The sequence below is a fragment of the Hemicordylus capensis genome, chromosome 2 (genome assembly GCF_027244095.1).
Source record: "Hemicordylus capensis ecotype Gifberg chromosome 2, rHemCap1.1.pri, whole genome shotgun sequence".
NCBI classification, from domain to species: Eukaryota; Metazoa; Chordata; class Lepidosauria; order Squamata; family Cordylidae; genus Hemicordylus; species Hemicordylus capensis.
In genome coordinates, this window is record NC_069658.1 from 139,062,771 (window position 1) to 139,078,258 (window position 15,488).

Here is a 15,488-nt window from a genome sequence, read left to right on the forward strand (position 1 = left end):
ATCAAGTTGTGCACGTGATGTCGGGACTCACCTTTGGCTCCATGATACCATGACACCAGTTCAAAGTGAGGTCAGCACTCCCTTACTCTGAATGGGCATTGGAGGATGAGTGGAGTGCAGCCAAACCAGCTTAGAGCAGGCTTCTTCCTGACGCACGGTTTGGTGATCTGCAGGAAGTTTGAATCATGGGGATTCAAACTTGCATTCAAGCAAGCGAGCTGTTTCCTTGAGGTCTGAAATGGTGCAGTCCATTAATGGTTTTGTGATTTAATTCTGCTAAATGTGTAGCTAGCTCTTTGTATGTAGCAGCTTCATATGTTCATGAGCTCCCTGATCAAATAGCAAAAGGCAAGGAGAAGAGTTGCCAACAGCAGAGATAATGAAGCTGTCTAATAGGATTTGCCAACTGCCCTTCTCAATATGTCCCAGCTAGTTAAAACAGACACAGACAGACAGACAGACACACACACACACAACACACACACCTTCTGAGCAAGTTGCCAGATGGGCTTAGTATGTAAAATGCGGAAATTTGGTTTAGTCCCCAGATTTTTTTGTTGTTTCTCAAGTCTGAAATGTTCTAAGTAAGATCCAGGAATGGCAATATTTTCACTCAGTGTGCATGCTTTATCTGTGTATCCTGTGCATATTCACTGAAACTGTAGAACAGTGAGCTTAGAATCAATATATTCCACAAGCTGCAGTGTGTGATATACCACAATGTGTGTGGCTCCTCTCTAGCAGGGCTGCTCAACTTCGGCCCTCCTGCAAATGTTGGACTGTAACTCCCATAATCCCTGGCTATTGGCTACTGTGGCTGGGAATTATGGGAGTTGTAGTCCAAAAACAGCTGGGGGGGGGCAAAGTTGAGCCGGCTTGCTCTATAGCTACCCTCCATAGGCTCTGTGGAGAGTTGCCAAAGACCAGAAGAAAAGAGGAGGCAGACAATCATCGAGCAATCTCAAAAGTAGTTTGTGGAGAGATTGGTCTTGGCCTCCCTACCCCCACTTCTCTATGTGGGTTTTTCACCTGTTGTAGAAGAACCCAGAAGCAGACTCCTTTCCCCCATACCTGTCGGTGGCCTCCACGACAATGAACAGGGTGTGTTTGCCATTAGCTCTGCTCAGACCTCACAGAGTGTACGAGGCCCTTCCCTGTCTCCACTCAGGTTCCTGAAGTTTTGAAACAAAAAATTGCTAGCGCTTACTACATAAGGGAAGGGGAGCAAGTGACTGACACATTTCAATAAAAATTGGCCTTCCTTCCTTCATCTTCATTTCTGCAGTTACTGGGCATGGGGGTATAATCACTATGACCAGCCCTTTCTGTGTTTTCTGAAGAGCACGAGAAGAGCCCTGATAGATCAGACCAGAGGCCCATCTTGTTCAGCATCCTGTTCTCCGCAGTGATCCACCAGATGCATCTGGGGACCCCACAAGCAGGGTAGAGAGGCAAATAGCCTTGTCTTGATGTTGCTGCCTTGCCACTGGTAATGGCATATTGTTTCTGAATCTGGAGGTGGCATATAACCATCACGACTAGGATCTATTAATAGACTTGTCCTCCATGAATTTGTCCAATACCCTTTTAAAAACCATCTAGGCTAGTGGGATATGATATGCAGGAAGCTGTATCTGTTTGTTAGTTCTGTGATGCATGTTTTCAATTTTAGGAATGAAAACTCAGCAAAAGATGTGCCCAGTGCAACCATACCATTCGTATTGTTCAACTCTGTGTCCATATCTCGAGGTTGAAATGATTGCCGCATTAATATTTAACTTTGGGTAGAAGATTCAGGAAAATGTATTAAATTGCCACTTACATTGTCAGCTTGTAGGCAGGGGTTTGTCGGTGTGAATCTATGCTAATACAACAACTTGTTTTTAAGGCTCTTAAGAAATCGCGTCAAATCCTGCAACTTTGTTTCTGGGAGTCCCTAAAACATAGCTGGCCATATCAGCTCCATTCAGCTGATAGTGGCTCAGCCACAAGATCTTAAGTTCAAAGCTCAGATCCACTGCTGACATTTGCAACACACTGTGCTTGGCAGGGACTGGGCAGTGCTTCCTAGCGCTCAGGCACCCAGACTGAGAAGCTCGGTTTGTGAGGTGTGTTACTTGTGGCAGTTCTGTATTTGCCGGGCAGCCTTGGGTAAGTCATCCAACCTCTGTAAGCTCTTGCATATATAATAATTCCCTCAAATTAAAACTGTGGAGAGCATCACTGATCGTGTTCATAGCAGGGGACGGTCTCATTGATTTCAGTGGGAGGGGGAGTGCTTCCTGTTTTGTAACTCAGAACTAATTAAGAGAGCATTGAATCTACTGGAGAGGGGCTGGGGGGAGAAGGGGTGATAGCAGTATTCCAAGGAGCGTTGCGATGTGCCTGATACACACCACTTAATTTTAATTAATCACACGTTTTTGTGTAACTTCTCTGTCTCCTGTGTGGAAAGCATACCAGAATGGCTGGTGGCTTTTTAAAAAAAACATTAAAATGATTAAATTATCTTCATTTGAATGGTTAATTTGTGCCAGTTGTACTTTGCTTGGTTTTGATGCTGATTTTAACACTCGGGGACTTTGATCCCTGGTTTTAACATTCAGGGGCAGGATAGCCTGTGCAGAGCAGCCAGGGCTGGAGACACTGGGTTCTTTTGAAAAAGCCGACATCTTACTCATCAGCCGTTTGGAGGAGGGGGGATGAAGAGATGGGGGCACTGCAGGGGCAGTCTGTTCCTGAGGTGAGGTGATGGCCTCAGGAGATGGATTAGTGGGGTGCAAGCAGGGCAGCAATATAGCTTCCACCATTGCCATCAGAGCAGCAATTCTGGCCTCAGCTGAGTGTTGCAAGGATTGCCTCTCTCCTCACACTCCTTGCAAAGCCTTGCAAGAAGCACGAGGAGAAAAGAGGCTGCCGCCCCCACCCCACTTCCAAAGCTTCTAAGACTCAGTTCTAAATGGGTCTGGCCCCCACCAGGGGTGTAGAGCAAGGCAGCATTTGGGGCACCCCTGATGTGCTGAATATAGATCCCATAATCCAATCTAGATATATATCTTGGGACACCCCTGAGGTGCTGAATATAGATCCCCTAACCCAATCTATATATATAGAGAGAGAGAATGTGTAGCCTGGCCCTGTAGGTGGACAGAGCGAATCTCTTTGCTAGCAGCCTTCAGTGCATATTTTAAAGGCAGGGTGTAAACCAAACCAATTCATACATCGAATATTTGAAGCAATCTAGTGCCTAGTCTTTTTGGAAGATGCAAACTGCAAATCTTGCCAATCTCATTAGCCAATGTATCCAATCCTTGCTGGACCTTCTGAGAATGCCTTCTGATTTAGGACTGAAGAAGCAACGAAAATGCCTGTTTAAAAAAAAAAAAGGATGCAGAACAGTTCCAGTGTGAATCAAATTTGTCTTCAAAACCTAATCATCTAAGTCTGGAAAGCATAATATAACTCTCTCTCCCTTCCAAGAAGGGCAGGGATGCCACTTTGCATAATTCCTGTAAACCTTTTCTCCCTAATTTATGGTGATAGTCTGTCATTAGCAAACTGCCTTGGGTGATGATGTCCTTTTGAAAGGAACATTGCTCAACCTTTTTGTGTGTGTGTGTGTGTGAGCAAAAGGAGGGGCTGTATTTTGGCATCTCCTGATGTTTAATCACTTGGTCTGATAATGAGCTAGATTTAAAATTGGTGGTATGGATTTGGAAGGAGAGAGGGTTCTTGTTGGAAGTAGAATACATAAAATCATATAAGAATTCAACCAAAAAAGATCTTAACAAGGAAAAGGGAGAGAGAGAGGGAATGATATTATCACAGAATTACTGGATCTCATAAAAGCAACAGGATAATTTTCAAAAGATGTAGTGGTCGGAGCAGAGCTGTGCAGTTTAAGCCCTCCAGCTAAGATGTAGTACAGGAGTACAGAACCGCCCAGACAACTTGTGTTTTGGGTGGTATATAAATGTAATAAACAAACAAACAAACTCTTCCTCCTCCTCCTTAACACATGTAACAAGCATATCTTGATCCTACTGTCATCAAGTGATGCAGATGCCTGGGCAAACCACTTCAGCCCTGTAGGCAGCCCTGTGGTACCCGTGCTGGCCCAGGGGTTTTGATCCCTTGGGCAAGGCACCCTCAACTGCTCTCCTCCCCAACTTGGGAAAGACCAGCCCTGGACATCTCTCTCATGCTGCCTCTTACCAACTTTGAGTGCTCTGTGCAAAGTGAGAATGGCAGCGCTGTTGTCCATGTCTGCTGCAATTTAGTGTTCTCCTTTTTTAAATTAGCCATTTCTTTGGATGTAAAATCAATAAGAGCTTAAATTCAGGAGCCTACTGATTTGTACAGAAGTCAAACATTGGTTGCAATAGAAGCTGAGGACCAACCTTTGATCGTGATTATGAAAGAGCCTGGGCTGATTTTCCCAAGGAGGCTGGAATCCTTTTATCTCTTACCAGAACAGCACATTCAAAACAGCAGGGAAAGCTGATATTAGCACGCCAGGATGCTGTGGAGCTGCCCTCCAGGCGATTCCATTGGGAGGTGGGAGAGCAGCCCAGATGCTGAAGTCTTTCATTCCTTGTTCTTCATTCCAAATGTGGGAAGTGGGGATGTATTCCCTACGGTGAATACGGCATATGGTACCTCTGTGTATTTTGCCCTGCAAGGCGAAGAGTTGTTTAAGGAGGACGGATTGGGGAAATTGTGGAGTAGGGGAGGAGAGGGTTAACCCTCCCCTCCATACCAGCTCCATGGCCCTGATCTGAATGGTGCCTTCACTGCTTTATTAAAAACCACCAGCTTGGTACACATAAGCATGGATCTCATCTATTTGTACCACAAATAGATCTTGAGTCCTCCTGAGCTTAATATTGGACTGTGGTTGCACAAGCCCTCTTTTTCCAGTCACCGATGCCCAGTTCATATATTTGGCAACCTCTATGCAGTTGGGTGGGATGGGTGCCCGTCAAGGGCATGTGGAGATCAAACCAAGGTCAGTTGTAGCAACCAGTAACTCCATGTGGGGAGGAGGGGATCAGTCCAGCTACTGCACATTCATGGTGGCTGCATCTGGAGGTGTTGGAACATATAGCTGAGATCTCCATGCAGTCCCTGCTGCATTTCAACCTGCCTGCTATTCGTGGCTGTCTGAAACGGGAGGGCTAGGGTGGGGCGGCTGGCCAGGGTGCCCCTGTTGCTCCTGCACAGCAACAGACATTCTTCTAGCTGTTATAGGACTAGAACAATATTGATTTTTTTTTAGGGGGGGCTGCAAACTATTTTTTGCCCTGGGTCCCCTGCACAAGCTAGAGACAGACAACCCTACTTGCCTGTAGAAGAATGATTCACTTCTACAGGCAATCATATGCAGCTAAGCATGTTAAAAAGGCCTGAAACTTTAAAGCGCAGGTCCTATAATGCAGCATAGGAAGGCTGGTGATCTCTAAAACCTTGAGGACTAGATCTTCTTCTTCTTCACCCAATTTTCAAAAGAATTATGGTTGTGTAGGTGGTGTGCTTCTCAGTAGGGTTAAGCCTATTATCAAGAGCCTGCACTGTCTGCCTCTGTGGTTTTATAAGACTGCCTTGTCACTGACTAAATAGTTATTTTCTAGGGGAAAGGTTTCTCCCCCTTGCCATTCCCCCCCCCAGTCTGAAAGCAAACAACGGTATTGTTTGCCAAAAGCTTCCCCCTTCCCAAAGGCTGCTGAATATTTGCCTAGTACAGCTGTGGCAAGGGAAGAGTTGAGAATCAATTGCCACAGCATGTTTTAATCCCACCCGTCCTGCTGTGAAAATAAGATCTTGGGTAGTGGGTGGACTTGGCTTGTGTGTGAGGACTGTATTTTAGTTAAAGGCCCAGAAAGAAAATGTCTGCCTTTTAGTTGGTGCCAGAACACTGTGGTGAACCAAAATGTTTCCTTTACTATCCTGCTCATGTATGTGTGTGTGTACACACACACACACACACACACACACACACACACACACACACCGTCTGCTGTATCACCATTTCTGAATGGAGGGATGCTGCAGTGATGTCGCCCCTTGAATTTATTTACTTTAAGAATTAACTGTTCTGAGGAGCTCAATGGATCAAGCATGTTCCAGAAAGGCAGGCCATCAATTTTGCCATAGAGGGCTGGGATGTTCAGCAACAGGGGATGTTGGCAACTTGACTTTAGGCCAATAGGCCTCCATGCCAACCTTGGAGAAGGCTCAGGTCTCAATGGTAGGAATGCGTACTTGGTATGCAGAAGACCTCAAGGTTCAGTTCCCAGCATTTCCGCTTAAGAGGGTTTGGGAGTGGTAGGAACGGGAAAGACTTTGAACAGCTGCTGCCATTCAGGGTAGACAATATTGGGGTAGCTGTAGAGTGCTCAGAAACAAGATTTGGTAATGCCAGCTTCCAAAAGCAACTTTTGTGGATCTAGAATTAAGCCTCTTTACTTCCAGGATAAAAACAATAGGGCAATTCACATGACCGTGGACTGGGTAGGAGGCAAGTCCTATCCAGTTTTGGGAGCTGGGTGTGCTCCCGTTTTGCCATCATGTGTTAGATAAAAAGAAGGTCAGAAATGGGGAGCTTGATCGTAAGCTCAGCCCCCATTGGGTAGGATGAGAATGCCCTACCCAGATTCTGTCCCCAGCTTCTGAACGATGTAGATGGGGAAATTGTCCTAACTAGCTGGAGCTTGAACAAGTTCCCCACCTCCAGCCTTGTTTTTATGCAACACGACTGCAAAACAGGAGTACACCCAGCTCCTGAAACTGGGTAGGACTTGTCTCCTACCTGGTTCATGGTTGTATGACTTGCCATAATGTCTTTCTCAATGGCTTCTTTCTGAGCCACAACTCTGGTAGGGATGAAAATGTTGGAAGTTAAGAACTTTGCGCTGTCTCGTCTCAGACAGTGGAGGACAGACTAGTGAGTCAGAGGGCTAGAGGGTCAAGACATTGGTCATCCCTTCTCCACTGCTCTGATACTATCCCTTTGATATGTAGATTGCTAATTTCAGGGACTAACTTCCTTCCGCTCCTCTCTTTCCTACCTGTCCTTCTACCTTGCAACATGGCAAGCCTCTTTCCCTGCACCACGTGTGCAGAGAAGATGCAGAATCCATCTGCATCCAGCTAGATAGATTAGAGATCCTAACTTCTCACTTTCCTATCTAGAATGGAGTTCCTTAATAAATGCCTTATATATTGATTTGAAACTATTAATTGGCTCCAAGTTACTTTACTCTCAGCATACACGCATGCCTAACTAAATTTCCGCTGTGTTGTGCCTCTGTGCACTCTGCTATAATGAGAAAGGGATTCTCTCACCACAGAGAATTTCCAACAGAAACTGCATGCGCAGGAGAGGTCAATGTGGCCCTTGAATCTATTTACTTTAAGAATTAACTAACTTCAGCTGCTAATCTTCTCCCTTTGTTTCTAGTTGATGACCAGCCACAGTGTCTCTGCTGTGTGCTGTTGCCATCTGTGCTGCTGCTGGTGTATACAGAGAGAAGATGGCATTCTGGACACAGCTGGGGTTGTTGCTATGGAAGAATTTCACCTATAGGAGAAGACAAACGGTATGTTCATGCTATTGCTCTGTTTGCCTGAATGGGCAAGTGTCATGTGGCTTGGTTTCTGACATGGGGCCTTCTCAGGCAGTCATTTTTGGTGCAATAAATGCTACGTTGCTGCTCATGTACGCAAAGCTCCCATGGATCTGAATAGTCACTGTGATAGGAATAGGTGTGGGGCTTTGATTTATGGCAAAGACTTTGAGGTTTGTTGAAAGAAGCTTGACATATAAATCAGTGATAAACTAATCTAGTGTTCAGCGATGATCCATTTTTGACACTTGTCATGAAGTTGGATTATATGTTGCATGGGCCATGGGGATGCTGCTAAATGTGGTAAAGTTGTAAGCAAGTGTAAAGTGATGCACACTGGGGCAAAAAACACCAACTTCACATATACGCTGATGGGATCTGAGCTATCGGTGACTGACCAGGAGAGAGATCTTGGGGTTGTGGTGGACAGCTCGTTGAAAGTATCGTCTCAGTGCGTGGCCACTGTGAAAAAAGGTTAATTCCATGCTAGAAATCATTAGGAAGGGGATTGAAAACAAAAATGCTAATATTATAATGCCCTTATACAAATATATGGTGTGGCCACGTCTGGAGTACTACGTACAGCTTTGGTCACCATATCTTAAGAAGGATATTGTAGAACCGGAAAAGGTGCAGAAGAGGGCAACCAAAATGATCATGTTGGGGCCTGGAGCACCCTCGTATGAGGCTAGGCTACAGCATCTGGGGCTCTTTACCTTGGAAAAGAGGTGACTAAGGGGAGACATGATCGAGGTGTATAAAATTATGCCTGGATTAGAAAGGGTGGACAGAGATCAATTTTTCTCCCACTCTTACAACACTAGAACCAGGGATCACCCCATGAAACTAAAGGTTGGGAAATTTAGGACCGACAAGAGGAAGTACTTTTTCACACAGCGCATAATTAATCTGTGGAATTCTTTGCCATGGGATGTGGTGATGGCCACCAGCTTGGATGGCTTTAAAAGGGGCTTAGACAGATTCATGGTGGACAGGTCTATCAATAGCTACCAGTCTGGTGACTGTGGGCCATCTCCAGCCTCAGAGGCACGATGCCTCTCAATACCAGTTGCAGGGGAGCAACAGCAGGAGAGAGGGCATGCACATACCTCTTGCCTGTGGGCTCCCCAGAGGCATCTGATGGGCCACTGTGTGAAACAGGATGCTGGACTAGATGGACCTTATGCCTGATCCAGCAGGGCTGTTCTTATGTTCCTATGTGGCATCTCCATGGTAAATTAGCTTTCTCCCTCATAACTATTTACTATGCTTTGCAGGTGCTATGTACATAGGAACATAGGAAGCTGCCATATACCAAATCAGACCATTAGTCTATCTAGCTCAGTATTGTCTACATAAACTGGCAGCAGCTTCTACAAGGTTACAGGTGAGAGTCTCTCTCAGCCCTATCTGGAGATGCCAAGGAGTAGGGAGGTGCTACATGCAGCTTCCTGCTGCAGCGGTACTAGTCCCAAGAGCCCATGCATGCCGGTGCCACATACAAGTTCTTGGGATGAGTGCTGCTGCAGCAGGAAGCTGCATGTGGTGGCGGAGAGCAGGTAAAGATCCTGCTCACCACTCCCCTCCCCATGGCACCAGACCAGTTCGTATCTCATCTGAGCCGGTTTGGCACCAAACCAGGGCAAGGACCTCGGTTCATGCACATCCCTACCAGGGAGGGAACTTGGAACCTTCTGCATACAAGCATGCAGACGCTTTTCCCAAAACGGCCTTATCTCCTAAGGAGAATATCTTGCAGTGCTCACAAATGTAGTCTCCCATGCAAATGCAAACCAGGGCAGATCCTGCTTTGCAATGGGGATAATTCATTCTTGCTATCACAAGACCAGCTCTCCTCCCTTAAGCGGAGGAGTTTTCCTGCCACACCAGCAGCATCTGGGACACATGTAATATAACAGCACTGTTATATTCACGGGCTGGGAATGCTCACCAAAATGGTGCTGTTTCCAGTGGTATTGCTGTGAAATTTGTTATTTATAACCAGGTCCTGAGATTCTGTCTAACACAGATTCCCTTCATGATGAAATGGATTGATCAATGATTTGTTATCACTTGAATTAAATATGTTTTGAGTAATCTCATCTTGGATGTAAGAGCATGTTTCAGTGGGCCATGCACAAACAAGAATATGGCATCTAAAGATCAAACTGGCATTCAGGTGAATGCATTGTTAAGAGGCATGTTTCCACATTCTTGGGGATCTCTGTTTTGGCCCTTGGAAAATATCTGGTTATGTTTTTGAAATTTAACTTCTAGACTTCTTTGCATCTAATGCATAATTCATAACACACAACTTGCGCTTTCCTGTGTTATGCTTTTATGAGGAGCATAGCAATAGCAATAGCACTTACATTTATATACCGCTCTATAGCCGAAGCTCTCTAAGCGGTTTTCAATGATTTAGCATATTGCCCCCCAACATTCTGGGTACTCATTTTACTGACCTTGGAAGGATGGAAGGCTGAGTCAGTCTTGAGCCCCTGGTCAGGATCGAACTTGTAACCTTCTGGTTACAGGGCGGCAGTTTTACCACTGCGCCACCAGGGGCTCTTATATGTCAGATCCTTAGTCCACTACAACATGCTCCTGCAAAAAGTTGATAGAATTGCCAAGAACATTATTTTCCATAGCCTTCTGCATTGTGCTGTGCATTTTCCTAGCACCGTAAGGACACATTCATGAATAACTATGGCAACAATTCTGGAATGGTGATGATGACATTGGGCAGATATGCCTGTTGCATCCTTTTAATCTCTTTAACCTGGTAGAAAACGATATTCACAATCCATATAAAATTAAGCTTGTCTCTTTAATGGGTAAGATTTAAGCTGTTGCTTAGCTTTCTGATAGAACTAATTGGGCTTAGAAGAGCTTAACCTTGGCTGTGTTGAAACCTTTCCTCTTCCCTCAAGTGGTGGAAAATCCAGGGTATCCCTTCTAGGAACAGTTTCCTTTGGGAAGAGGGAGTGTTTGGAGGTAAGAACAGTATTAACAGTCCTGCAGCCAGACATGTGTTCTTGGTACAGATGTGACACTGAATGTCTTAATTCAAATAAAATCTTAGATGTACACCTAACCAAAGAAGCCTATAAGCTAGGCTTGTTCTTATGGCCATTAACTGGGAAGGGCAAGCCCCTGACTTTTGGTTCTGTAGTTAACAGCCAGGTTGGAGGAGGGGAAAGTGATAGTGTGGGAGGCGGGTACAGGCTCCTACAGTATGTCTTCCTACCTTGGGTAGGATGATGATCACTTTCCCCTGCTCTGACCTAGGTTTTAACTCACACATGACTGGAAGTCGGGAGCATGCACAGCTCTCAGAGCGGAGTAGGATGCTTGACCCTACCCAGCCAATGGCCGTGAGAACAGTTCTCATACGTGTGCCATTGTTGGTACACATCCCTCCTGCCTGAAGAGAAGACACCATTTCTCTTGATCCCTCTTGCACAAACATCGACTGGTACATGTTCCTTTTGTGCGAGGCAGTTTTGTATGCACTGCTGTGTCAAAACTAAGCCGCACAACAGAACTCTCAGGAGTATAGTGCCTGGGAATTAATGGGAGTGTTTAGGGGCCAGTTGGAATTCCACCCATACCGCTGCACCTTCACTTCCCAGTGTGGGGCAATACCTGTTTTGTTCCTGCCTGTTGATTTGGCTCCAGCCTCTAGGTGCTCTCCTCACTTAAATACTTTTGTTCTAAAGCATATGGCTCCCCAGGCCGAGGATATCAGTGACCCCTGCTCTGAATTAGGAAGGATGTGCTGTTGGTCACCCAAGTCTTCCCCTAGAGAAGGTTAGGAGGGCACCCAGTGTGATGACCCCTCATGTGGACAAGACTCCCTACATGAACAGACTGTGGCAGAAGCATTTGGCTTGAGGAAAGTGAAATGAAACTGGAGAGGGGAGCAAGCTCCTTTGAACCATGCTGTTAAATGTATGGATACTTCCTGGCCTGTTTCAAAGGGCTCTTACTTCCCTTCTTAAACAATGAGGGTGTCACAGTAGTGAAACAAACCCAACAATGAGTATTAAACCAGCAGAGCAAGAACAACCGTATAATCACCTGTGGTTGCTAATGGGAAGGGATCACTGTTAATATCTTGGATAGGTTTGAGCTCTCCATATAAATGTCACAGACCTTTTTTCCACCTTTGCATTTCATGGCTTTTTGTTCAATGAGATTTTATGTACAGAGATACAAGTAACTCAAGCCCCATTCAAAAGCTATCCTGGATCAAGGAATGGATTAACCCAAACCACCACTGATTTATTCTGTTTGCATCTCTCAACGAGAAAGGCTTCCCAGAAAGTGCTTCCCCTGGATCGACATGTTTTTGGTTGTAATGAGCCAAGTGCTTCTGGACAGGCACTCGCAATGGCTAACACACTTTCCCAGGCAAATACATCATCAAATGAGATGAGTTTCTCTTGAGCCAAAACAGGGAGCACATATTGGTTACATTTTCTGTGAGCACACACAAACGAGGGCAAAAGGTTAGTGCTCAGAGCCACATGTCACCTCCAAATTCAGTGCCCTTCCCCACATCTTTATTGTCCTCCTACAGCACTTTGTTCCCCAGTACCTTTTCCTGTCCATTTGCTGCCCTGATTGCCTGTTGCATCAGTGCTGCTTCAGTGCATTTGAAAACAAAAGTAAACCGGCCACCTTCTTTCTAGCAACAAGGCGCTTCTCAGTGGAGCAAGTCAGTTTGGCTAGCACAGGAGGAGTCCCCAACTTTGGCTCCCCAGTTGCTATTCGATTACAACTTCCATCATCCTTGGCCGCAGTGACCAGCCATTGTGGTGAGGGTGTTATGGAGGGCAAATCAAGTTTATGGGCAATGTGTTCACTCTAAATAGTTTTGCCCTCAGTGATTTGCCCTCATCCAGCCTCAAAGGCAGGATGACTCTGAATACCAGTTGCAGGGGAGTAACAGCAGGAGGGAGGGCATGCCCTCAACTCCTGCCTGTGACTTCCAGCGGCATCTGGTGGGCCACTATGCGAAACAGAATGCGGGACTAGATGGGCCTTGGACCTGATCCAGCAAGGCTGTTCTTATGTTCTTATGATGTCAGCAAGTTGGATTTTGTGTGACAACCCCACTATTTCTAGAAGGCCAATTCTTTTTTCTTCTAAGATTTTTTAAAAAAGTGGTGCTGGGTCAGTGAACAGATGCAAAGAGGGTTGACATAACGCAGGATTTTAAAGAACTACTTAAACCCACCTGCCCCCAGTGAACCCTTCTTTTTCACAGAGCAACTTGAACCCTGTGAAAATTCAGCACAGCAGGAGAGGAGACACAGAAGGGCGAATCATAATTTGCCGCTAGTCAAATCACAGTAAGATCCCCAACTATAAATCATCTGAACAGCTTTCCCCAGGGCTGGCTCGTGCATGTTCAGAACTTCATTTATGACTGCTTGATTGTTCGACACTTTGTCAGGGTCCATGGCAGAGTTCTTCAGCACAGTGGAGGAGAGGCATTGTCAGGGAGAGGCATTGTCAGAGAGGCATTGTCTGCCTCAGACCACAAGAGTCAGACTCAGAGGAGTCGGATCAGGAGGTAGTCAGGGAAACAGATTGTGATGTGGGCCTCAGCAGTGAGCCTGAACAAGATCAGGAGGGGGCTAAGACCAACAAACCTGAGGTCCCAGATATGCCTACTGAAGCCCCAGCTAGTGCAAAGACCACCGAAGCAGGAGCGGGGACCCGCCTGAAGCCCCTTTCGAGGCCTTGGAACCAGGAGATGCCACAATACGGAGCATATCCAATAGTAATTACAAAACTTCCAAAAGTAATAAATAGGTATATAAATATGAAATTAGTGATGATACATATATCCAAGCTCTAAATCCAAGGATTGTGCCATACACCACCCAAAAGCTCTAGCATGGGTATGAGAATAGGTACTACACAAAGAAGATATCCCCATACGTGCTGAGCATGTTACAAGGGGAAACCATACAATAAACAATATCCACAGAATGGCTCAAATGGCAGATATTCACCACAAGGAATCATAGGAACATAGGAAACTGCCATATACTGAGTCAGACCATTGGTCTATCTAGTTCAGTAATGTCTTCACAGACTGGCAGTGGCTTCTTCAAGGTTGCAGGCAGGAATCTCTCTCAGCCCTATCTTGGAGAAGCCAGGGAGAGAACTTGAAACCTTCTGCTCTTCCCAGAGCAGCTCCATCCCCTGAGGGGAATATCTTGCAGTGCTCACAGATCAAGTCTCCCATTCATATGCAACCAGGGCAGACCCTGCTTAGCTATGGGGACAAATCATGCTTGCTACCACAAGACCAGCTCCCCTCTCTCCACAAGACCAGCTCTCCTCTTTACAATGATAATAATGTCCATCAAAGCATTACCATAAAGAAAGTTGCTATGTAGAATTATGCATGAGTATATAAGTCCTTCCTGAAGAAGCTTCAGCAAAAATTACTGCTATCCGGATAGGTTTTTTTAAGGACTTATAAAGATTTACCAAGAAGGACTATGACTCACAAGGACTTACTAACAAGAATTCACTTCATCACTTGTATCCTGGAATCATCTTTGTGAGATTTCTTTGTATGCAACAGGATGGACATTATGGCTGCCCTAAGCCGCTTTGTAAGCCACTCAGTCTAGCAGGGAACAACCGCTCTCTTGCTGGTCTTGTCTCCAGCTCCCCTAGCTTCTGGACCCAGCCAGTAGCAGAGACCTTCAAGCCTTAGCTCGTGTTGAACACAACGTGTTCCCCATTGTCTCCTGCAGCCTTGCTCCTATGACCTGTCTCCACCCACTACTAGGCTCCAGACCCTGCTGCCATCGCCTCCCAGTACCTGCCTTCATCAGTAGTCCTGTTTGGACCCGCCACTCCGCCCTGACCTACTTGGGCAGCCTTAATACCATGATCTCGCTGCTGCCCCCCAGTAAACCACGAATGAGCACTCCTGGCCATGCAGAGGCTTTGTCAACATTCCAGGGCAGGCATGCTGCCTCTGTCCTACCACACACTTTATGGGAAGGCAGGCAATCCTAGATGAATCATGAGGAAGCTCACCCAATGCAATTCTTCCACCTCAAAAAGGAACAAATACAGGACCTGTGCATCCTGGCAGCTGGATGTGTTCAGGGATTGCCCATGTCATACATTATGTAAATGGTGGAGGGAAAACAAAGCACTACACTCATAGGAACATAGGAAGTTGCCATATACTGAGTCAGGCCATTGGTCCATCTACCACAGTATTGTCTACCCAAACTGGCAGCGGCTTCTCCAAGGTTGCAGGCAGGAATCTCTCTCAGCCCTATCTTGGAGAAGCCAGGGAGGGAACTTGGAACCTTCTGCTCTTCCCAGAGCGGCTCCATCCCCTAAGGGGAAGCTCTTCCAGTGCTCACACTTCTAGTCTCCCATTCAAATGCAACCAGGGTAGACCCTGCTTAGCTAAGGGGACAAGTCATGCTTGCTACCACAAGACCAGCTCTCCTTTCCATTTACCACAATGGTACAGATGTTGGCCTCCTAGCCTGTTTGCATGCATGCTGTGGCAAGTTACCCCTTGGCAAACAGTTGTCCCCATTAACCCCATCTGTAAATATCTGCACCAATAATCTTGACTACCAGCCCTGATTTTGAGCCATGCTTTTCTGGGACATGGAATGCTATACAGTTCTGTGTACTGGGGATGGTGGACTGTATAGCCCCATGATCCAGCTATAAGTGATACTCCATTACCAGTCTCCCATCACTGGGATATCCTTTTGCAAACATGGTGATGAAGCACATGCAGAGTGGTACCATCCCAGAATAAGTCGGTGCCATACTTGTATAAGCAGGGAGCATGCCCAT

General features: G+C 46.0%; 1 protein-coding gene across 1 annotated transcript in view; it reads left to right on the forward strand.

The window, feature by feature from the left end:
- ABCA1 (ATP binding cassette subfamily A member 1) overlaps nt 1-15,488 on the forward strand; it is a 135,020-nt gene that overhangs the window by 13,044 nt on the left and 106,488 nt on the right. Inside the window, exon 2 of the mRNA XM_053303668.1 lies at nt 7,460-7,598. Within this exon, the coding sequence (XP_053159643.1) occupies nt 7,533-7,598 (66 nt within the window). The 5' untranslated portion in view covers nt 7,460-7,532. The remainder of the gene's footprint in view (nt 1-7,459; nt 7,599-15,488) is intronic.